The sequence below is a fragment of the Cololabis saira genome, chromosome 13, assembly GCF_033807715.1.
Source record: "Cololabis saira isolate AMF1-May2022 chromosome 13, fColSai1.1, whole genome shotgun sequence".
Lineage (NCBI taxonomy): Eukaryota > Metazoa > Chordata > Actinopteri > Beloniformes > Belonidae > Cololabis > Cololabis saira.
This window is the reverse complement of record NC_084599.1, coordinates 6,435,874-6,461,410: the sequence shown is the minus strand read 5'-3', so window position 1 is coordinate 6,461,410 and position 25,537 is coordinate 6,435,874. Positions and strand designations below refer to the sequence as shown.

Here is a 25,537-nt window from a genome sequence, read left to right as displayed (position 1 = left end):
TGAAAAAAGTTTAAATGTTGAGAAAGAAGGTGAAATTTTAACTTTATTCACGAAATTTCAACTTTATTCTTGAAATTGTATTTCAACATTATTCTCAACATTTCGACTTTTTTCTCGAAGTGCACAATAAAAAAAATCTTCCCCTCTCAAAATATTTTTTCTCCTGCATTATGTACTTCGAGAAAAAAGTCGAAATGTCGAGAAAAAAGTTGAAATGTCGAGAAAAAAGTCGAAATGTTGAGAGAAAAAAGTCGAAATGTCGAGAAAAAAGTCGAAATCTTGAGAAAAAATTCAAAATTTCGTCAGTAAAGTTGAAATGTTGAGAAAAAAGGCAAAATTTCCACTTTATTCACGAAATTTCCACTTTATTCTTGAAATTGTATTTCAACATTAATCTCGACATTTCGACTTTTTTCTCGAAGTGCACAATAAAAAAAATCTTCCCCTCTCAAAATATGTTTTCTCCTGCATGGCCCTAATACTCTTCCGTAAGCCACAGTGGGTTGTGCAGCTGTTATATTTTGGATGCTACAATCTCTCAGTTCTCACCAGTAAATATAATGAGCGGTTTCACATAACACATCTTTCTACGCTCAGCGTTTCCCATCGCTGCCTCACAGACGAGGCACAAACACTACGCCATGATGAAGAAAACTCCGAGACACTTCAACTCCTCCAACTGAGGTGGGAGCGCAGACAGCATCCCACCTGTGTCAGACCGAAGGCCTCGGTTCACCTGAGGTCAGCCCCTGTGGGGGCCAGGGGGCCAATGGCCCCCTGGCCCCCCCACTTCCGGCACCATTGCTCTGTACGGGCGTGTTTACTCTGCATTCCCTCAACTGTGGAACTGTGGGTAGTGACTGAAAGAACCAGATGTAGGATACAAGCGTCTGAAATGAGTTTCCTCTGCAGGGTGGCTGGATTCTCCCTTAGAGAAAAGTTTAGTCATCCTGGAGATACTCTGAAAAGAGTCTCCTCCACATCAAGAGGAGACAGTTGAGGTGGTTCATCCGGTTAGGGTGTTTCCTTGGAGGTATTTCAGGAATGTCCAACCGGAGGAGACCCCAAGGTTTGATTATATCTATCAGCTGATTGAAGAACAACTTGGTTTCCTCTTGGAAGACTAAATGCTCATGTTTAATTTACTACAAATGACAACGTACACACAATGACAAAAATGATATTCTCATTCCTTGTCACGTTCTGTTTAGCGTCCAGTTTTGTGTTAATGATTCATGTTTAAATGCCCTCATGGATTCCACAATAGTCATACTTTCCCACAATCACAGTCACAGATAACAAAAATCGGGTAAATGGTTATTGATGTCATTAATTAATAGCCTGCTTACTGTGTTGTCTTATATGAATATATATAATATAAACTCCTAAGTATGTGTTTGTGTGAGTGTGTATGAGGGGGTGCTTTTCACGGCAGGGGTGCTGAATACGGCACAACACCACAATAACAGCAGCCATCGGTGCGTAATGCTGGGCAGATTAGCACCTTCCTTTCGAACGTATTAAATACAGACGCAATAACAATCCCCGCAATAACTTTCAGGCTTGGTATTTGCATTTTCCCCTCCCAGTATTTAGCGATTTCTGGCGGGTACGCCCCATATTGATTATTCATCAGGGCAAAAGTACTAAATGAACAGCGTGTGCTATTTTGCTCATTTGAGAGACGCAGTCCTCTTTGCACGCTGTTATTAGATCAGCTTGCACTTTGGTTTGCGGGTGATGTCAAGTTTGCACACGTTTTTACGCACGCAAACCTTTAGTAAATCAGGCCCTAAATGTTTTTAGTTTTTTGTTGCTCAGTTTGTCTGGCGAGGACATACATAACCACATCAAAACCCCTAAAACGAGGTGACTCTGATCCTCAATATTGGGGGTCTGGATCCTGTGGGAACATAAACCAAATCAAAATCGGACTAAAGCCATAAAAATCACTTGATTTTAGGGGAAATGGCTTTGGAATTGCAAATATACCCCCCCAAAAAAAACAAAAAAAACAAAACACAATTCTTACTCATTTAGTACAATTTGTTTTTGTTAAATGTTAGTAAGACGTGACTCTTCTGGTAATGTCAACAAATATTCTGTAAATAGAAACACATTTTGCATAGAGAGATGAGAAGATGCATCAAATAATTAAGTCTTTTCCACAGGAACTGGCTCCATGACGCAGCAGATCACGTAGAGGAGTTCCTGCGTCGCAGATGACGTCCAGAATTCTGACTGAATAAAGTTCTGACTCCACTTCTTGAAATGGTGGACGATGACCTCCCTGAAGTCCATCAACCCTGGGCGGCTGCATGTTGTTTTTTTCAGCTGAATATTACTCAGGTTTGACATTAAAGGTGTAATAATAACATGTGTAATAACACAAGCTAATGAATTTAGAGCATAAAAACGTTCCTGTCTGCTGCTTCATTTTTATTTTTTGTTCCAGCAGCGGACACATCTGAGCAATCAGCTGTGAGGATTTCTCAGGTATTTAAAGTAAAATAGCTGGATTTTTGGATTCAAACTAAAGATATTGCAGAGATTGGGGATCTTGTGGGTTTCCTATTTCTGCAACTACAGCCAACAATGTGATGGAACCAGGGGTGGACTGGCCATCGGGCATACCGGGCATTTGCCCGGTGGGCCGATGGTGATTTTGGGCCGGCCCGAGCCGGCCCAAAAAAAAAAAAAAAAAAAAAAAAAAAAAATTTTTTTTTTTTTTTTTTTTTTTTTTTTTGGCCCGGGCCGGCCCAAAATCACCATCGGCCGGCCCGATTTTGGGCTGTCCGATTTTTTTTATTTTTTTTGGCCCGGGCAGGCCCATCGGCCCATTTGATTTTGTTTTTTACCTGACAACAACTGGTACCACTGGCCGATTGGTTATGATGAGTTAGATTGGTTATGGGCTGAAGTCTCGCGCCCCAAGGGGCCTCGCGCCCCAAGGGGCCTCGCGCCCCAAGGGGCCCCGGGCCGTTTTTTTTTTTTTTCAAATTCTTTTTTTTTTTCAAATTCTTCTTCGTTTTTTCCCTTATAAATATCAACAGTCACGTTCCATTACAGACCTAAATGTGTACTAGTCTGTGCATATCAATAAATATATGTGCAATGATGCGCGTGTCTGTTGTTCAATACAACTGCGTCAAACCAAGCGCAGACACAAGGTGCTCTGATCCAGACGGGTGGATTTGGAACAAACTGTCACACAATGTCGAGAGAACGAGACAGAATCAGGAAATTTCCATCAGGGGATGAAAAAAGAAAAAAAACTAAAGAAAATGGAAGAGTTTAATGCCTCTCTGAAAGGCTCGTTTGATAAATTTGTTACAAAAATCACCGATCCAACCGGGTCTCAAGCAGCCGTGAGGCCCTGCGTCGAGGCAAGCCAAATGATGATGAGGCAGGGGAAGTTATCCAGTATTTTGCTAATGTGAGAGTTAAAATTGCGCATATAGACACCCGATCCGACCCGAAAAACCCAAAAAATTTCGCGCGCGCTCGCTACGCTCACGCGCGAGGGGCCCCCCCCAGCCTGAAAATCACAGGACTTATCTGTGGTGGTGAAAGAAGTCAGCAGTATGAATTTGAAAGATGTGTGAGCATCCCTTCATGATAAACAGAGGGGGAACGCATTCTGACAGCAGTATTTCACGCTGTCAGAATGCGTTCCCCCTGTTTAAAATGGGTTAATATATCATTGTAGATATCTGAAATGTTCTTTTTGACTAGGAACAATTGAATTACAGATATCTGCAACAAATGTTAAAACGGCTTGCCATACAAGTTTGCTAGTCTACTCAGAAACAGTTCTAAGTACATCTATAACGGGACTGGGGGGGATGGTGTAGGTTTAGGTTTATTAGACAAGAACATACACACCAACAAGACAGTGTACAAGCGGTGTCACAAGAACGTTTGTTTTCATTCATAGGCTTCATTTCTTTCCATCAATACCTGGTGGGCCGGTCTAGGCTCAAAATGCCCGGGCCGATTTTTTGTCCCAGTCCAGCCCTGGATGGAACGATATAGTTGCCTGAAACTAAACACTTTAATCATAATATTTAAAGACGGTGGATTTTATTGTACAGGATGGAAGTACAAAAGGCAGTCGGACCGCACAAGCAACCACTGAGATCACAGTACCGCACCACTTAAAGCAAAACTCTGCAGGATTTCCTGACACATTTAGAAATTTGACCTTGGAACCAAAACCGTTAAAGCAACACAAAGGGACTTTTTGCATTTTCCGCCCCCAGTTTCCCCATATAGGTATGGAGATTAAGTGGTTTCATTAGTCAGTTTCTCTTCCATCGCCACCGTCTTTAGTCCATTATGGCGCTTTTACACTAGAACCTACTCAGCCCGACTCGACTCGCCCTCGTTTCTTTTCAACACCCGGATCAGAAGTAGGAGGTTGGAGAAGCTGCTGTGACGTATTTGATGTGTGATCTAAACAGAGAAGACAACAACACTAAAGATGTAGAACCTGGAGGAGATGATGTACAGTGCCTTGCGAAAGTATTTGGCCCCCTTGAACTTTGTGACCTTTTGCCACATTTCAGGCTTCAAACATAAAGATATAAAACTGCAATTTGTTGTTAAGAATAAACAACAAGTGGGACACAATCATGAAGTGGAACGAAATGTATTGGATATTTCAAACTTTTTTTTAACAAATAAAAAACTGAAAAAGTGGCCGTGCAAAATGATTCACCCCCTTTACTTTCAGTGCAGCAAACTGTCCAGAAGTTCAGTGAGGATCTCTGAATGATCCAGTGTTGACCTAAATGACTGATGATAAATGGAATCCACCAGTGTGTAATCACGTCTCCGTCTAAATGCACCTGCACTGTGATCGTCTCAGAGGTCCGTTTAAAACGCAGAGAGCATCATGAAGAACAAGGAACACACCAGGCAGGTCCCAGATACTGTTGTGGAGAAGTTTAAAGCTGGATTTGGATACGAAATATTTCCCAAGCTTTAAACATCCCAAGGAGCACTGTGCAAGCGATAATATTGAAATGGAAGGAGTATCAGACCACTGCAAATCTACCAAGACCTGGCCGTCCCTCTACACTTTCAGCTCATACAAGGAGAAGACTGATCAGAGATGCAGCCAAGAGGCCCATGATCACTCTGGATGAACTGCAGAGGTCAGAGGTCAGGGGTCAGAGGTCACCTACAGCTGAGGTGGGAGACTGTCCATACCACAACAATCAGTCGTATACTGCACAATTCTGGCTTTTATGGAAGAGTGGCAAGAAGAAAGCCATTTCTTAAAGATATCCATACAAAGTGTCGTTTAAAGTTTGCCACAAGCCACCTGGGAGACACACCAAACATGTGGAAGAAGGTGCTCTGGTCAGATCAGACCAAAATCAAACTTTTTGGCAACAATGCAAGACGTTATGTTTGGCGTAAAAGCAACACAGCTCATCACCCTCAACACACCATCCCCACTGTCAAACATGGTGGTGGCAGCATCATGGTTTGGGCCTGCTTTTCTTCAGCAGGGACAAACCAACCCTAGCGAAATCCCTGGACGGGTGCTACACCAGGATGTTGCGTGCAGTGCTTAACATCAGCAAGAATGCACATGTAACCAACCAAGTCCTATATGAAGGAATACCAAGGGTGAGCGAAAAGGTTGCTGTAAGGAGAATGAGACTTGCAGGGCACTGCCAAAGACACACAGAACTGTCAGCTGGTGCTGTGGGAGCCAACACGCGGGCGCCGGTCAAGAGGACGTCCTTCACCAACATATGTGGACATACTCAAGAAGGATGCAGGGGCCCAGAGTACCAGCGAACTGGAAAGTTGTATGGAGAATCAGGATGACTGGAGACAACGATGGACGGCTCGTCTGAGGACGACCTAGTAGTAGACAGGGAAGATGGTTAAAATTGATGGGAAGATGGATGGAGCCAAATACAGGACCATTCTGGAAGAAAACCTGATGGAGTCTGCAAAAGACCTGAGACTGGGACGGAGATTTGTTTTCCAACAAGACAATGATCCAAAATATAAAGCAAAATCTCCAATGGAATGGTTCACCAAAAAAATATCCAGGTGTTAGAATGGCCAAGTCAAAGTCCAGACCTGAATCCAATGGAGAATTTGTGGAAAGAAGTGAAAACTGCTGTTCACGAACGCTCTCCATCCAACCTCACTGAGCTCCAGCTGTTTTGCAAGGAGGAATGGGCAAAAATTTAATGTGCAAAACTGATAGAGACAAACCCCAAGCGACTTACAGCTGTAATCGCAGCAAAAGGTGGCGCTACAAAGTATTAACTTAAGGGGGCTGAATAAATTTGCACGCCCAATTTTTCAGTTTTTTATTAGTTAAAAAAGTTTGAAATATCCAATAAATTTCATTCCACTTCATGATTGTGTCCCATTTGTTGTTGATTCTTCACAAAAAAATACAGTTTTATATCTTTATGTTTGAAGCCTGAAATGTGGCAAAAGGTCACAAAGTTCAAGGGGGGCAAATACGTTTGCAAGGCACTGTATGTGCTGCTGGGTCTGTGGTTTGTGTTCCATATCAAGTTAAAAAATGAGAGGGAGAGAAGCTTCAAGCGGCGACGCTTTTTTTTTTTATTTGTCTCGGTGCTGCTGAAAAGTCAGCTGGAGCCGTGAGCAGCTATAGAGTGACAGAGTTCCTGGTAGATCTGGTCATTCCTTATCGCCCGTCTAGATCTTTTTAATTCTCCCCTCAGCACCAGGTTTATGAACATCTGACCCTCAGAGTTGGATCAGAAACAGACTTTTGCTGCCGTTGCCTGTTGAATAAAATGAACCAGAATCCGTCAGAGTCTCTTTCTCTGATTTCCTCCTCCTGACTCAGACGTCTGACTCCAACCCCCCGACCAATCGGTGTCCTGTAGTGTGATGATGTCAGATACAGCCGACTCAGCAGCTTAGAACCTCGGCAGAATAGATACAGAAAAGTATCTACTCGGCACGTTAGACCCCTAGTGGACCACTACAAATATTATTGATCCCTTTGATAGAATGTGATTTCCTTCTACTTATTTCTAGCTATTACTTCTTTGCCAACTGCTCCACTGGCAGCTGCCATCTCTGAGGGAAACAATGGAAGTAAACAAAAAGAAGCTACAGTACCGTAATTACAGAGCAATGCAAAAAACGTAAACCATGACGGGCTACGTTCAGAGCTGCTATGTAGAAGAATAAGGCAGGTTTCCCCTGGATGAGGCATGAGTGGTACCACCTGATAAGGCAGGGATTAACACAAGGTCAACTCAGACATCAGACAGGATTAAATCTTTCAAAGAACATTTGCAATCAGCTTTAGGGTCCCCTCTAGCTGCACTGCAAATGCTTTTTTGGTACCTCTACGGTGTTGGTATATCATATAGGTGCCAGCGGCCTTGATTTTCTCCACGCCAACTATTCAAAGTAGAAATGCAAGTTTTTCCCAGTAGGACCTCAACAAGTTCCAAGCATGGCATTTACTTTGGACATATGGATAAGCACAGCAGGAAGAACATGGTATTCACTCTCTTGTCTGGGGGCTCTTTGCACTTGGTCGTGATGGAACAGAAGTTAAATATATTTTTACCGGAGGGTTTCCATGAGTGGTGGTCTAGGGTAAAACATGGGAGGCTGGAATTGGACCACCTCATCGGTGGTTTCACTTGCAGAGTTTCCATAATTAAAACACAGGACGGTAGTTCACGTCTTACACAGAAGACCTGGCAAGGTAACATTCTGATCACTAAGTGACTGTAAGCAGTACTTGAGTTGTAAAAAAAAAAGAATCAGGGGGGAAGGTGGATTTTATCATATGGGGACAGATCATTTGTGCTGATTACAAATAATATAATATATTACAAATAATAGCAGTGACCAAAACACGTGCAGAAATACTGCAGGAATGACATAGCAGCAGTTAAATGCAGCCTTCTGTAAGCTTTAAATATCCACTGGGCTTACATCAAATACATCAAAACACAACAATAAAAAACACTTTTCTGAACTTATCAATATGACTCTGTCCTTCACAGGATAAGTAAAATGGATCACTGCAAAAACTCAAAATCTTAACAAGAATATTTGTCTTATTTCTAGTTAAAATGTCTCATTTTAGTAAAAAAATCTCATTACACTTAAAACAAGACTCATCACTGGAAAAAACAACAATTTTCACCTGTTTCAAGTAGATTTTCACTTGAAATAAGTAGAAAAATCTGCCAGTGGAACAAGATTTTTTTGCTTGTAATAAGAAGATAAATCTTGTCCCACTGTAGATTTTCCTACTTATTTCAACTGAAAATTTACTTGAAACAGGTGAAAATTGTCAAATAAGTTATTTTTCTGGTGATGACTCTAAATGTTGAAATAGCAGTAAAACCACATTCATTGATGAAATGACATAAGGGATGGAAAGGGGGGATGGCAGTTTTACTGAGGGGATGATTTTGACCGTTTTTATTTCAGGGGGGGATGCCATCCCCCCTCATCCCCCCTCAACTCCAGTACTGACTGTAAGGCACCACTTTCACCGACTGTTTCATTAGATTTTGCTTTATTTGAATACAAGGTACCGGTGGCGGTAAATGAGAAGAATCCACATCGATAGGTTAAACATCAACTTCTGCTAAATGCATATCCATTTCATTTAACACCATACCTCACTCAACTGTTCTTTAAGGGGCCATGTTGTATCCTAGGCAGGGAGTTCCAGGCCCTGCAGAAGTTACCAAAGTCCTTGTTGAGGACAGTTCTTGTTGATGGAGAGATGCTGTTGCCGTGCAAAGCTATGCCAGATCCCTACTAACGGACTCTGAACCATAAATCACACTTCAATCTTGTCAGCTGAGAGTATTATGGCACTTTTCCACTAGTACCTATTCAGCGCGCCTCTACTCGCCACGCCCCCGTCTCTACTACGGGCCAAGGCGGCTGGAGGCGTGCAGAGTAGGTACTTTTTCTCTATCTATTCTGCCAAAGTGTTAAGCGGCTGAGTCGGCCCTGTATCTGACATCATCACACTACAGGCCACCGATTGGACGTGGCCGTCAGACGTTTGAATCAGGAAGCGGGAGTCGGCGCGAGAACGACTCACGACTTGTGGCGATTTTATTCAACAGGCAATGGCAGCGCAAACGTCTGTTTGGTGATCCAACTCTGAGGTGCAGATGTTCATAAACCTGGTGGCTGAGGAGAGAATTAAAAAGGGATCTAGACGGGCGATAAGGAACGATCAGATCCACCAGGCGCTCTGTTTCTTCTCAGCCGCTCGCGGCTCCAACTGACTTCTCATCAGCAAACAATCAATCATCACAAACAAACGTGTTGCGCTATCAAGTACATCACAGCAGCTTCACCGCCAACCCGCCCACTTCTCACCTGGGTGTTTAAAAACAAACGAGGACGAGGCGAGTGGAGGCGGGACGAGGCGTGCTGAGTCAAGGCACGCTGAGTAGGTACTAGTGTAAAAGTGCCATTACTGTCCTCTTTCAGAGCTGATGTGTCTGGACATATTCCTCCACTTCTTCTTTCATCTGAGGTTTCTCAGCAGCATGCTTTCTCACATGGATGCCCAGTTTGCCACTCTGAGTAAAACTTTTACCACATATCTTACAGGAATACGGCCTCTCACCAGTGTGAGTCCTGAAGTGGACGGTCAAAGTACGGTTTTCAGTGAAGCACTTCCCACAGAGACTACATGAGTAGGGCTTCTCACCCGTGTGGGTCCTCATGTGGGCCGTGAGGTTATGATTTTCCGTAAAGGTTTTACCACAAATCTTGCAGGAATAAGGCCTCTCACCCGTGTGAGTCCTTATGTGGGCGGTTAAACCACGGTTTTCTGCAAAACGTTTTCCACAGGTGTCACAGGAATACGGCTTCTCGCCCGTGTGGGTTCTCTTGTGGGCAGTCAGTTGGTAGCTTTTAGCAAAGTTTTTGCCGCACATTTTGCAAGGGTAGGGCTTCTCTCCCGTGTGGATCCTGACATGGACCAGCAGCTCATCGCTCCTCGTGAAACTTCTACCACACATCTTACAGGAGTACGGCTTCTCGCCCGTGTGGGCGCGCATGTGGGCACTCAAACTCCCACTCTGAGTGAAACGCTTGCCACAGATGTTGCAGCAATATGGTTTCTCGCCTGTGTGGGTTCTTATATGGATCTTCAGCTGGCCTTTGGAGACGAAGCTCTTCCCGCAAGTGTTGCAGGGATATGGCTTCTCACCAGCATGAATTCTCATGTGGAAAGTCAAGTTGCCTCTCTGGGTGAATCTTTTCCCACAGATTTTACACGAGTATGGCTTCTGACCTGTGTGAGTTCTAAAATGAACTGACAATTCATCGCTTCTCATGAAGCTTTTATCACAGATCTTACATGAATATGGCCTCTCACCTGTGTGGATTCTGCGATGCGTCATCATATTGTATCTTTGCGTAAAGGCTTTGCCACAAACATCACATTTTATAGACTTTTTACCACTCTTACACTGAGTCTTTGGCATAGGAGAACTATGTACATTATTTTGGTAGAACTCTTGATTTTTAGTCGATCCCAAGCCTTTAATGTTGCTTCTTTCCTCATTTAGGCTCTCTACAGGAGAAATCAGACACAGAAGCTGGTCCTTGATTGGATCTAGCTCACTGTAGTTACATTCCTCGTAAGATGGAGTCACCAGGAAGGGATCAGCCTCCTGCTTCAGGACAAGCTGCTCTTCCTCTTGAATGATGCAGAGTTCCACCTGTTCCTCTTTAATCTCTACAAGTTCTGGATCTTCCTGGTCCAGAATGGAGTTTCTCTCCCAGTTACAGGGCCGTTTGTCAGTAGGAACGTCCTTATCTTTACAGATGTCATTCTCTTGGAGGTCTGTAGGGACAAAAATACATGAGAGAAAAAGTTATCAACATGCAACCTCTTCCTGACAAGGCTGAAGACATCCCTCCACTGGAATTATACAACTAATTGAAAATTAAGTTATTTCATTGTAAATTAGCAGTTCTCACTGATATTGCTGAAACTGTGTGCCACTAAATTCCTCTGGAGGGGCTTAAAGTAATTAAGAGGCTATGGCCTTGCCACTAATAACCTGACGGACAGTATTTGTTCACCTGATGAGACATTTAAAAACAACACACAAACACACACATTCTCTGGAACATTTAACCATTAAACACTAACTCCGGTTGTCAGAGTAGCATGAGTGAGATATCCCACGATGGGAGATACGCCCATCGCGTATCCTCTGAAGCATTTATCTTGTTACGCCAATCCTGGTTGGCTAGTGTTCACAATGATGTGACACCATACTATTAGTAGCTTGCGCTACAATGCAACATCATTCAAAATAAGCTAGGGCTGAAACGATTCCTCGAATAATTAGAGTAATTCAATTACAAAGAAATGATCGAGGAATTTTCTCTGCCCCGAGGAATCTTTTAATTTTGCCAGCTCAAAGCAGGTATTTCGCCCGGTTTAATGCGGCACAACGCACTGACGCCACGCAGGGAAAGGTAGATGAAAGAGGTGGCGGATATGTTTGGTTTTTGAACACTGCCAAAACTCAAAATCTTATCAAGACTTTAACTTAAAACTTAACTAGAAAATTAAGATATGCTTGACACAAATGAAAGTTCAATTGAAACACGTGGGAAAAACACCTAACCTTTTAAGTGATGTGTGTTATCAGGTGTAATGGCATTTTTAGGTTAGATATAAGAAAATTTCTTGGTAAGATCCTTAGTTTTTTGAGTGAAGGCAGTGAATTTGTTCAACTGGTGTAAGTTCAGGGTTTTTAAATGCACAGCCATGAACCTACTGTATTATATCATTTAGTCTTAGTAATGTCAATTAACATCTAACATCTTATGTATATTTATAATTGCTCTTTAAATAAACAAAAATATGTTTTATCCGATTACTCGATTAATCGATGGAATTTTCAGTAGAATACTCGATTCCTAAAATATTCAATAGGTGCAGACCTAAAATAAGCATCTCTTCTCGCTTCCCCCGAGCAAGTTAGGGCTGGCCAGTGAGACATCTCACTCATGCTACTCTGAGAACGGAGTTACGCAAGTAACCTAAAGTTCTCATTCATAGCATCCGTTTTGATGTTACACAATGGGATATGGAGCCTCCCGTATTGCCAGACAGCTTATTTCAAGCAACCATCAGCACTCAATGAGTAGCCCTCTGCTTTGTTGACAGCCCTGAGCTCAACACAGCATGAGCCAGACTCAAAGCAGAGACGTCCAGCCTATAAAAAAACAACAAATGTCAGAAGTGAAGGCCAACTTGCACCTGCACAAATTTCCTGGATGGAAGCGCCATTGCACAGAGCCCAGGATGCAGCCATGCCCCGAGTAGAGTGAACACACGGACCTGCAGGAGCCAGCAAACCCTGACCCCTGTAGGCCAAGGTTATGTCCCCACAATCCAATGTGAGAGCTGCTGCTTTGTTATCGGCCTGCCCCTATGGGGTTTGGCCCATGAAACAAAGAATTGGTCACCCGTCCGAAAAGCCTTAGTCATGTCCACGTACATCTGCAAAACTCGTACTGGACAAAGCAAACTCAGCTGCTGGTTTCAGCTGAAGAGGCAGGTGGAGGAGCAAATGCTCTAAAGCAGTGGTCCTCAACCTTTTTTCAGTGATGTACCCCCTGTGAAATATTTTTTCAGCCAAGTACCCCCTAACCAGCACAAAGCACTTTTGGTTGTAAAAAAAAGACCTAAAACAGAGCACTGTGCCATCAGTGACTGATTTATTAAACATAAAAATATTGCTGCTTATCTTCAACCACAACTCCATCGTTGGTCCAAGTGATTGACAGGTGAAGCCAGGTGATTGACAGGTTAGGTGGAACCATCCTGGTGTGGGGGAGACTCTGGGGTTTTAGGATAATAAGTTGAATAGCCCACTCCTGAAGATGGAATTCATTTTATGAATTTAGACTTATATTTTCCTCAATTATTTATGAAATATTTATTTTTAAAGGATTTTTGCATGGATGCTACTTTTTAAATATATGTATATTTTAAAATCTCACGTACCCCCTGGAGTGCCTTCACGTACCCCCAGGGGTACGCGTACCCCCATTTGAGAACCACTGCTTTAAAGGACAATGGGAGAAAATGAGCCCAAAACTTTGGGCACAAAAGCAGGGTTTGGTGTAAGGGAAACCCAGTCATCCCCTGGAACAAACTCAGTGCACAAGGGATGTACTGATAAGGCGTGAATATCACTGACACGCTTGTTTGATGCTAAAGCCAGCAGTAACAGTCTTTAAAGGGGACCTATTATGAAAAACACGTTTTTTCTTGCCTTAACATATATAAAGTGGTCTCCCCTCAGCCTGCCAACACAGAGAAGGAGGAAAGCACACACACACATACACATAGCCACACAGACGCACACACACACACACACATAGCCACACAGACACACACACACACACACACACACACACACATACACATAGCCACACAGACACACACACACACACACACACACACACACACACACACACACACACACACACACACAGCCACACAGACATAAACAGCCACACACACACACACACACACACACACACACACACACAAACAGCCACACAGACATAAACAGCCACACACACACACACACACACACACACACACACACACACAAACAGCCACACAGACATAAACAGCCACACACACACACACACACACACACACACATAACCACAGACATGTACATACACACACACACATAACCACACAGACATATAACTAACATTGGCCTCGACGTGGTGGACTGTTTGAAACGGTGGAAAAAAAATCAGGGACGAGTACGTCCGCCTGAGAAAAAGGATGGCCTCAAGGAGCAGGGATCCAGGCGGGAAAAAAGTCCCTGATTTTTACAATTTTCTTTCCTGGTTGGCGCCTCATGTGAAGCATCGAGGCACGGACTCCAACTATGATGCACAGGTATATAACCTCCTTTTTTCCTACTGGTAGCCTCTCGGTTTGGGCGAGCTAAAGCCTGTCCTAACTGCATGCGAGCGTCCGACTGTCGCGTCGCACTGCGTGGCATCGGACGTTCTCTGTCCACACTGAACGCGTTATCGGCCCCCACGTTCTACCACGTTCTTTTGATTGACAGCTGAGACTCGCCTTTTAAAAGGCTGATTTATGGTTCCGCGTTACACCAATGCAGACCTTACAGCATAGGTTACGCGGCGCACTCACTGAACGGTGCGCGTCGCCGCGTACCCTATGCCGTAGGCTACGCCGTGGATTTTACGCAGAACCATAAATCAGCCTTTATTCACCCGCCCGTGCTCCTGAAAGAAACTCCTAAAATTAATCCTAAAAGAGTAAAGGGACAAGTAAAAGATGGGTGATTACTTGTAATATTCCTACGTTTGTACTTTCTTAACAGAAAACAAGCTTATTATTTGGTGGAATAAGTGGGTAAAAAACCGAAGAATTAATAACGGCGTGTGGTGACGCAATGAAACAGCGAACAGCGTGGAGTGACTGGCGTGTGGTGTTAAATGCAGCAAACATGTCAGCATATCAGATCATTACTGGGATGTGGGGAAAAAGCAGAGGACACGAGAAATCCGGCAGGATCCGGCACAAATTAAGCCCTAATAAGATTAAGATAAGATTCTTATTATCTTATCAGAACCTTCCAGCTCCTTGGCGATCTCCCTCCAGCAGCTGCCACTTTATTGAGGTTCTTGTATTGAAATGACTGTTTCCTACAGCGCTTTCAACTTTTTTTTTCAACTTTCAACAGGCTTTCAACGCGAGCGACGGGAAGAAAATAGAAGCAGGGCGTGCGAGAAAAGTCCAGCTCAAAACGGCGCGCCGCGTCGCTCGCAACCAGTGTAGACAGTGCAATAAAAAATAAAGCAATGGAACTGTTTTTGACGCTGACGCGAGCGAGCCAACAATAATAGGGCATGATAAACAAAGCCCATAATTGCCTAACCTATTGTTTTCCACAGAAATCATGCCGTCTTCATAGCTCCGCAAAAAACTACACATTAAAAGCAGATGGACAAAGATTCCACATCATTTATTACTTCAAAAATACTAACATTGTGTACTCCACTACAAGCTAAATTTCTGCAGTCACAACCTAATTGAAGTCAAAGTACATAAATATATCAGCAGCATGTACTCAAAAGTACTAATTGTGTAGTAAAATGCTCCCTCCGTGTTCTATTATAAGATATTTTTGAATTGGAAGTAATGCTGCATTAATGTGTATACTGCATTTTACTAAAATGTCTGCTTTTTCACTATCAGAGGAAGGAAGCGCCTCTCCCCCAGCATGGAGCCATCGTCCCCCTCCTCAGATGACCCTCCTCTTTCCAGCTCCCTTCTGGGTCCACCCAGCCGGTCCCGCTGCCCTCACCGTCCCAGCTCCCTTCTGCGTCCACGCCACTGTCCCCTGTGTCACGGATGGGACAGAAAAGAAAGTGCAGGGACCAGGACGAGCTGTCGTCAAAGCAGCTGGCTGACTTTGGGAACTGGCAGTTGGAACTGCACCTGCGGCTGGGACAGGACACCGGGGATGAGTCCTCCAGGTTAGGCCAGACTTTGGGCGACGTTCTCAGAAGGGTGCCTGAGGCGGTGCGGCTTGATGCATACCTTCAAATGCTCCAGGTAGTGCAGGCCATCCTGAACCAGCAGTGAACTCTCAGCACTCTTTGCTTCGTGTGTGTGTGATTGTCTTTTTTTTGTTTTTTGCACTGTTTTTGAAATAAAGCGCACTTTGATCAGATTCTGACTGAGCATTTCGTGTATCAGTATTTTCCCTTATTAGGTATTTGATAGTACAGTGCGTATACACAAAACCATAGGGTTATAATTAAAGTGTAAAAATGTAACCCATTGAAACAAGTGAATACTAAATATGAATTGTTTCAATATTCACCTATTTTAAGGCCAGTAACTACAATTACAAAAACAATACTGGGATGAGGAAATCAAACATTTATTTTGCTCCACTCAAAAGGAACATTTATCACAGCACACTTGTTTATTCCCAAAACAACTATTTACAAAACAACCATTTACAAAACATTAGCTAACAACAGCTATATGAACAATTTAATTAATTTTAGCCAAGAGTGCCAAGGCACCCTATGCTATTCTGCGATGGCACAATTCCCTGCGGTGACAGAAGGAAGGCAGTCAAATGATTGCGGACAGCCTGGGCAGCTCTGGTGGAACGGCTCCTTGACATCTGTGAGGGATCTATGGGCCCCACCAGATTTGAGTCCCCTGCTACCAGTCCTCGCCACTCCCCAGGCTCCACTGATCCGCCTGAATCAGAGTCGGGAAAGCTTGGTGGTATGTATCTGGTCCCTGGTGTGTTCAGTTCGTCAGTGTAGGCCAGGTAGTTGTGCAGGACAACACATGCCTTTACAACATCCACCGTCTTCTCTGGCAGGAACTCAACATGCCGTCCAAGAATCCTCCACCTTGCCACCATGATTCCAAAGCTGTTTTCAATGACCCGCCTGGCTCTGGAAAGACGGTAATTGAAGGTCTGCTTCTCCATGCTCAGATTTGTCCCTGCATCGGAAAGTACACAGTAGAGTATTAATGAAAAGAACATTGTTGTGTCACAATCATGTGAAGTACAAACAAAAGTAAGTGGCCATTACAAAGACAACTAAGTTTGAAATTAAGTCTCTGCTAGGGCTTGGCGATATGGACCAAAAGTCATATCACAATATTTTCTAGCTGAATGGCGATACTCGATATATATCGATATTTTTTCGGTGCCATAATTGGGGTTTCCCCCAAAGCATTATAGCATAGCATCTCTGTTAGCTTCATTTTTTTGAGGCAAACCCTTAAAAAAAACAGTTTTAATACAAAGCCTCGTGCCAAATGTCACACAGGTACATTTATTAACAGAGGTCTGCACAATATCAAAATGTGCAGACCTCTATGTGCCGGCATATATAGAATAAAAAAGCTTCTTGAATAGAATAAAACAAATATCCCTTTCCTGCATAACAATTAAATTAAAATACACTGTGCAATTAATACAATGTAGACAGTACCAGGCAGACTTTTCCACTGAGTTTGACAGTTGTGCAAATAACAAAACATTTGTGCAAATCTCAAATAAAACATTCAAGTCAATTTGTCACAAAATAAGCTATATCAAAATCATATATTTTTTTTTAAATCGATATAAACGATATTGTCTCGTACCATATCGCGTTTGAAAATATATTGATATATATCAAAATCTCGATATATCGCCCAGCCCTAGTCTCTGCCATACCTGGGAAGGGGCGCATGAGATTGCAGTTCAGGGGGAAGGCAGCATCACCAACAATCACATGGGGGATTTGGACTTGTGTTCCAGGGAGTTTCGCTGGTGCGGGCAGATTGAGCTCATGGTCGAGCAGCATCGAGCCAAATTTGCTCTCCTTGAAAATGCCCCTGTCGCTTTCCCTTCCATATCCGCCCACGTCCAACATGGTGAAGCGATACCTATCAGAAAGAAATTGAGCATTATTTTAAAGTTGCTTAATCATTTTACATATCATTTACATTTTTAACGTAATGTAACCCCTGGGTGTTCGGTTGTTTGCTGTTTTCTTGTATAATGTCTGTATGTTGTTCGTTTGTTAATAAAAATAATTTAAAATATTAAACATAAAAATAACTATAATATTAATAAAGAAATACCTTGCATCACATGTTGCCATCATAACAATGGAGTGACAACCCTTGTAGTTGAAGTAGTCACTCCCGGAGCGTGACGGGGCCTTGATGTTGATGTGCCTCCCGTCGACGCTTCCTACACAGTTCGGGAAGTTCCACAATCGCCAAAAGTCTGCAGCAATAGCTTCCCACTGGCTAGTTGAAGGGCAAGGAAGGAATTCAGGCTGCAGGACCGTCCATAAAGCTTTGCAGACCTCTGACAGTACACCAGACACAGTGCTGGAGGACAACTTGTAGCTTGCTGCAACAGACTGTAGGCTACCACCAGACGCTAAAACTCGCAAAGTAACTGCAAGTCTCTGGGCTGCATCAACAGGCATGGAGTGTGTGCTCTGGTGAGATATCAGCGGCTGCAAACGACGAAGCAGATCGTCAAATCGACTTGCCGACATTCTAAAGTACCTGCAGGAGAAAACAAAACAAAAAAAAGCAAGAAAAGATGTGTGAGCCTGAAAAATTGTCCAGGAGAAAATAAAATACATTACAATGCATGAAAGCAGCATTTTCCAAAAAGCATAACAATCCTCAACGATAAATCAAAATTATGATTATTTTATAATTCCAACATTTTATCCCATAATCCAAACTATACATTCTAATATAATTTTTTAATCGCATAACTTCAACTTTGAAACCCAAACGTCATACTTATGACTTTGCATTTTTTTTCGTATTATACTGGTGGAAATGGCCTACGATACTATTTATTAATTTAGTAGTTTAGGGACATGTGCTTGCATTGATCATTTTTCAAGAAACGAGAAGATGGGCACCAGATTTAGTAGAAAGTTAATTCCGGGTCAAAGACGTGACGCTTACTTTTTCTGTCCGATGGAACTTTTTACCTAATAATAAACATAAAAATGAATAAAAAATATAACATGCATGTCTAAAACGTTCCTTCTACATGTGCCCACTCTTATTTTATTTAAACATTTGGTTATTGGTCATTGGTCATTTTCTGCCATCTGAAGTGTGAAAACATCATGTGGGGTGACCGTCCGGCCTTGACTTCTGTTTGGACAACTGGTTTTAAATCACATTAAAACAATTTAAAAATAATGCTTGCCCTATTGGGCATACTTTCAAACGTGTCTTAGATTTATTGACAAAGTTATGGAACATTTGTACACACATTTCAATCATAATACACAAACTAATCTTGTCCGAATATGTTCATTGTCTGAATTATCATCTGGGGTGACCATGAAAAAAATACAATTGAGGGACTTTTATATTGACAATCATCTCAAAGAGGATGTTGCATCAGCCAGTTACTCCATGAGGGTCCCAGAGAGACAACCTGCAGGTCAGTAGTCTCTCTCTCCTTTACAAATAAATCCTCTTTCTAACTGCTGCAGTGTATACGTCACATTTTGATATCATGTGGGGGGACCACCCTAAAACTGTAAATAATTCGTTTTATTTGCAAATCTATATTTTGAAGGTAAATTTGTTAGTGATATGTGGTGAGAAGTAGCTAGCTTAGATCATATAGCTAACTGTTAGCCTGTTATATTTGATTAAACTTGAAAGCATCATGTGGGGTGACCACCTGTCATGTGGGGTAACCAACAAATGGCAATTCTGTATCAAATTCAAAATTGAATGTCTATCAGTTTTGGTTCAAATATAAATTATTGGTATAGCATGCATAAGTGGATACACCTTGTACACATTTTAAATCAATTTTATGAATTTTAGAGTAAGTAAGAGGGTGACACTGCCATTATGGATAGAATGTATTTAAAAATGGTTTTCAAAAAAATGAAAGGAAAAATGTGTCCATCTTTCTTGAACAGTTAATTTAATTACTGATACTTATTAAAATATAAATTTTGTTATGGAAATCTATTAATTTTGAGATAAATGGTCGCCCCAAATGACGGTTTCAAGGTTTAAAAACACTAAAATACCTTTGTTTGAAGTTTTCACAAACATGTAGGCCTATGTGTACACTACATTTCAAATGTTTGGAAAATGGCCAAAAATATCTTTATTTTAAGTATTTTAAAAATGGGCTACTCAAAGGCCTTATACGTCTTTGACCCTTCCATCTCATTAGTCCTACATAAAACATTTAAAATACACACCACGTAATAAAACAATGGTAACAAGACATCTGAAATAAGTTTCATATGAATTGGAGACTACTCTATGCATGAAATCAGGCATGATGGCTGAGAACAATAGTTACCTGAAGTGCATTTCTTCGTCCATGTCTCGCAGAGGTCGAACAAGCACTGAAAATTCGCCCGTACTTTGCCTCGATTGGTTCAATGGGCGCACATCCCATCTCCTCCTCCTCCTCCTCTCCCTTCTTCTGTTGCGGATATAATTTAAGATAAACATATTTCTTTCGATATCCAACAACTCCAACTCCAGCAAGATCCTTTCTCTCCCGATCGCCATTGTTTACATTGTGACCGGAAAAGCCGGAAGCTAAACAAAGAGTCAACCAGAGACCATCATAAACCATTCAGGAAAAGATCGCACCCCTCTAGCGGTCACGGGGGGTACTGCTCCGCGACGAAATGGAGTGTTGCAGAAGTCCGAAGGGTTCACGACGGCGCCACGGCTGCGGCGTACGCGCGGCGTCGTTTTGACGCAGAACCATAACTCGAGCCTGAATTAAGGTTCTGCGTCAACCCAACGCAGAGCACACGCCGTCACCGTGACGCCGTCGTGAACCCTTCGGACTTCTGCAACACTCCATTTCTCCGCGGTGCAGTACCCCCCGCGACCGCTAGTTAGCGATCTTTTCCTGAATGGTTTATCAGACTTTTTCCCGGTCACAGTGAATCAAAGAGATAAGGACAATTATTGTGGCAAAAAAATAAAAAAAAAAAAATCACACATACACGAAGAAAAGAGCACTGAAAGTTCACTACTGCTTCAAACCGAAAAACAGATTTTTTTTCAATTCAAAAAAGGTTTAAATGGATAGAAAAATACCATATTTATGAACTACCTGTCCCACATATGGACTCACTTGAATTTTACAAAAAATACTAGTTATTTGGGATTTTGTTGTTGTTTTAAGCGTCATAATGTCATGTGGTGCGACCGTCCGACCACGACTCTGGTTTTGAAAACTTTTTTTGAAATCACTCTAAATGTTTTTAAATCAATCTTCTGCCCTATCTGGCATGATTTCCATAATGTCTTGTAGTGTGTAAGATTGCAACACATTTGTATTTATATTTCCATCATAATATACAAACATGTCCATTTGACGTCCATTTTTGTATAATACTGTAAAACAAAAGATGTCAAGATGTAAAGGAAATTAATTTATTTTGATATGAATAATGGTTGCACCACATTACTTTGTTTTAAGGCTAGTGCCAATTCATCTCGACAAAAAACTAAATTTAAAATTTTTATATGAATGTATGTGTACACAACATTCTTAATGTTTGAACTACAAATAGATATTATTTTTTTATTATTTTAAAATTGACCTGTTGAAAATCCTTATTAGTCATTGACCCTTATACAAAGTTTGAAATAAACAACATTTGTGTGCTCAAAATAAAAGTTTTCATGAATGATGGATTATTTTCTAACACTTGCCTGCAAGGTGACATAAAATGGTAATATATACAACACTTTGATAAAATATGAAGAAAAAAAAAATAATAGTGCATTCAAAAGTGCTGCAAATTCATATAGTAAAAGTAAAACTAACAAGTTTCCCTCTTACAGGATGATTTGACGAAACAGCTGCAGGGTTGAGTCTGAGAGGAAGAAACAGCTGGATGTCTCATTACTGATCAGGCTTATCTGAGCTTCTGGTGGTGAAGGAAAACAGTCGTCTCCTGGAAACAGTCTAATTTGCTGACCTGATGAGTAGATGCAACTCATGCTTTTAGTCTACAGCAAGAGGTAGAAAAAAAATGGGTTTTCAGGTGTTTCAACATTCTGAAAAAGTGGCAGTTACAATCACCGAGACCCGGAGGTAGAAGTAGCTCGTAAGGAAAAGCCAGAATGTAATAGGCTTGTTACAAAAGACGGGAGCATTAATCTTCTGTTCTGGAATGGATTTCTAGTGTTTAGGTTCAAACTACATGAATCTCAACATATATGAGCCCTAAAAGAAGATCTCATCATATATTTCCATTTCATCACTATTCACAAAGATATGTACCAGAACCATATTCTATTGCATTTTCAGCCCGACTCAGCTCAGTTAAAAGCCCGGCCAAGTAGGTGTGAAAATAGGAGGCCTGTCTCCTTTCACTGGCTCCTCGCATTACTATCATTGTTCACGCTTCCCTCAACACTGGACATTCTCCAACAGCCTAGAAGCTAGCCACGGTCACTCCTATCGTCAAAAAACTTTTTGCCGATCTATCAGACCTCAATCAACTTTGGCCAATCTCTAATCTTCCCTTTATCTCCAAAATCGGTGGCTCATGCACCTCTCACTTGGTTCTCGTATCTCCTCACTCAGTTCATACAACTCATGTCTCACACTTCTAATTCATTCCCCGTCACCGCCGGTGTGCCCCTGGGCTCGCTCTTAGGGCCCTGGGGCACATGATAGGGTACATATAACAGAGATGCACTGATCAGGATTTTGAGAGCCGATCACCAATCACCAAAAGCAGAATCTGCCGATCCTGATATTGCCGATCACAGCATGAAATCCATTCTATTATTATTATTATTATTATTGACAATGTATTATTAGGTAGCAAAATTAGGAGATGAGAAAGTATCATGAAATGACCAGCGTTTTATTGGAGGCTGGAGTAATGTGCAATAATTTCACACTCTAGGCTCTTAGAGACGACTAGCTTAAACTTTTTTCTGGCAATAATTATGTGTACAACATGTGCAGTGCAACAAAACAGACCACAGTAGACATGTCACTCTCTTAGAGGTGATACAAGTTCTAAACTAAACCTTACTACCTCATATTGTGCAATATTCTTTCATCCATTCATGTGCAATATTCTTTCAATTATTCATTTTTATAGTGTATATATATTTATACTGCCTGTTTCTTATTTTGTTTTCACATAGCCTTTTACATGTGTGCACTTTTATGGAGCTGCTGCTTAATCTCATTGTATTATTATAATGACAAAGGCTTTCTGTATTGTATTCTATCATAATTAGTTAGAAGACCCAGCTGTTTGCAGGACTCAGCACTGAATAAGCTGCATGCACTTATGACAAGATGATTGCATGATGGTGTCTTTTTAGACGTAGCTTTCTTGTATAAAGGGACTGTTGGGTTGGGCAAAGAAAAATAAATAAATTACAGCAGTGGCATGGCAGCACCTGTGTCTCAAAGCAGTCTGACCAGCTCTGATCCAGCTGGACCCTCACCCCCATTTAACTTCTGCTAAATGACAGTAGTAGTAGTAGTAGTAGTAGTAGTATTGTTGAAACTCGTGAAAAAGATGCATGAATGTGTTTAAGAAAAATTTAACATTTTTCACCAAACTATCCAAATAAAAAGAACCCACCCAACGCAACACAAGCAGGTGTTTCCTCAATTTGGCTTTGATCTGGAATCCACGGGTCAAGTTGTTTAGGAGGTTTTATGAGATAAATATAAATCTGCACAATAAACACAGTGAACGTCTCCAGAGTCCAACACAAAACTAACTTTGCCATAGCAGAGCGATAATAGAAGTATTAAAGGCATTTAAATGAGGATTTTACTTCACCCAGGATCTGCAGACCTGTAGTTTAATGTGTGGTTTCCTACCTGTTCTGTGTAGTTTAATGTGTGGTTTCCTACCTGTTCTGTGTAGTTTAATCTGTGGTTTCCTACCTGTTCTGTGTAGTTTAATCTGCGGTTTCCAGGTGATGTCCAGCAGTCTTCTCTGTCGGTCGATCTCTTCTTCGTACTGGACGATGGTTTTTTCAAACTCTGTGAATATTTCTTCAGCAGCAGCAGTTAGTCGCTGACTGATGAACTCTCTCAGAGACCCAGACGAACTCATCCTCACTGGAAACACCACGAGATCCAGCTCAGACCACGGAAAACACAATAAAAGTGAAAAACTATTCAAAACACACGTGATGGTGTGGCGCTCCTTGTTCACTTCCGCCGGGTGTTACACCAAACGTCTCCGGTGAAAAACAAGTTAATCAATATTTTGTTCCGTGGGAATATTGTCTCTCTCTTTTCCTGGTCTTGGTTTCAAAACATTAAACATTAAAGGACCATTTCAAACCCTTTTACAGATAGAATTGTGACCCACATTCACAAGTAAGACCATGATAATGGACCAATACGCTATAATTAGGGATCTTGCTGGTGAAATCTCTTATTCATGGAACATAAAAGACAAACCGTGCGTCTGAAATGCCATACTAAACAGTACATACTCAAAGAGTATACTTAAGTTCGGCACACTTTTGAGTAAATATCAGTAGTATGCATTAATTGGGACGTACTACTCAGAGCCACACGTCACTTCCTGCCGTTGGGAGGGGGAGTTGTTACCATGGTAACAACTCCTGTCACAGCAGCAGTAGCAGCTGTTACCATGGTAACAGCAGCAGTATCAGCACCGCTACCCCTTGCCCGTTTATCCTGGCCCAAACAAGATGACATTATATAATATTATTATATACGAATATTCAGTGGTGGACAGTAACGGAGTAAATTTACTTGAGTACTGTACTTAAGTACATATCCAGAGGATTTGTACTTTACTTGAGTATTAGATTTCTTTGGTACTTATTACTCTTACTTGAATACATTTCCAAGACAAATATTTTTACTTTTACTCGAGTAAATTTCTAGGAAGGCTGAAAAGTACTCGTTACTTTCAGGTCTGCTCTTTTATCTTCTTCCCTAAAATCCTATTTTTAGACGGATATTGGGAGACAGGCACAGAGACAGACATTGGGAGACAGTTTGTTATGCTCTATATTGCTATATTGTGCTGGTACATGTCCTTCCTGTAAAGTTAAGTGACTTCAACATTGAGTTATTGAAAGCAGAGATGTAGTTTTTTGTAAAGCAGTGGTCTTTGAGGGGGATCCAGACTTAGTTGGATGGTGCAGGTTCATTTGGTTTCAGTCCATGATTGTTAATAAACTCTGCATCATCTGCTGTCCTCTTATGATCTCATTCATTTGATTTGTTTTTGGTGTTTCTGCAGGTTTTATATAACATTGTGGTTCTAAAAGCAGCACATCAGTGCAGCTGGTTTCAAAGAGTTAATTCTCAGAAACAAGAGTTAAAAGATCCTTAAATTAATTTAGAAAAAATATAGTAATTTACTGATGTGGAAAATAAGAAATTTACTCTTACTCTTACTCTTACTTTTACTGAAAGTAAATTTAAAAGCATTTACTTTTGGATACTTAAGTACCTTTAAAAGCAAGTACTTTTCTACTGTGGTCCAGTGAAACAACATCCATACGCAGTACTCGAGTTGTAAAACAAAAATCAGGGGGGATGGTGGATTTTATCATATGGGGACGGATAATTTGTGCTGATTACAAATAATATAATATATTACAAATAATAGCAGTGACCAAAACACCTGCAGAAATACTGCAGGAATGACATAGCAGCAGTTAAATGTAGCCTTCTGTAAGCTTTAAATATCCACTGGGCTTACATCAAATACATCAAAACACAAAAATAAAAAACAGTTTTCTGAACTTATCAATATGACTCTGTCCTTCACAGGACAAGTAAAATGGATCACTGCAAAAACTCAAAATCTTAACAAGAATATTTGTCTTATTTCTAGTTAAAATGTCTCATTTTAGTAAAAAAATTTATTTTTTTTTGCTTGTAATGAGAAGATAAATCTT

General features: G+C 41.4%; 1 protein-coding gene across 3 annotated transcripts; it reads right to left on the bottom strand.

Moving 5' to 3' along the window:
• Window positions 1-8,385: 8,385 nt before the first annotated feature.
• On the bottom strand, window positions 8,386-23,801 carry LOC133458011 (zinc finger protein ZFP2-like). 3 transcript variants are annotated; one of them, XM_061737467.1, is made up of 5 exons: window positions 23,532-23,670; window positions 19,938-20,063; window positions 17,705-18,142; window positions 17,295-17,506; window positions 15,999-16,570 (listed from the first exon to the last, which is right to left on the bottom strand). In XM_061737467.1, the coding sequence occupies exons 2-5, from the start codon at window positions 19,958-19,960 to the stop codon at window positions 16,113-16,115; spliced, it is 1,131 nt and encodes a 376-aa protein (XP_061593451.1). In that variant the 5' UTR covers window positions 19,961-20,063; window positions 23,532-23,670; the 3' UTR covers window positions 15,999-16,112. The 3 variants fall into 3 exon arrangements, with proteins under 3 accessions (XP_061593450.1, XP_061593451.1, XP_061593452.1); XM_061737468.1 differs by having other exon boundaries at window positions 19,938-20,060; window positions 23,532-23,634; XM_061737466.1 differs by lacking the exons at window positions 15,999-16,570; window positions 17,295-17,506; window positions 17,705-18,142; window positions 19,938-20,063 and adding an exon at window positions 8,386-10,861 and having other exon boundaries at window positions 23,532-23,801.
• Between the last annotated feature and the right edge of the window lie 1,736 nt (window positions 23,802-25,537).

Excerpts from the sequence above, each read along its gene's own strand:
- LOC133458011 (XM_061737466.1), bottom strand. The coding sequence starts at position 23,703 with ATGAGTTCGTCTGGGTCTCTGAGAGAGTTCATCAGTCAGCGACTAACT. Across the intron at positions 10,862-23,531 it reads GATTAAACTACACAGAACAG|ACCTCCAAGAGAATGACATC; the intron begins GTAGGAAACCAC and ends TTGTCCCTACAG.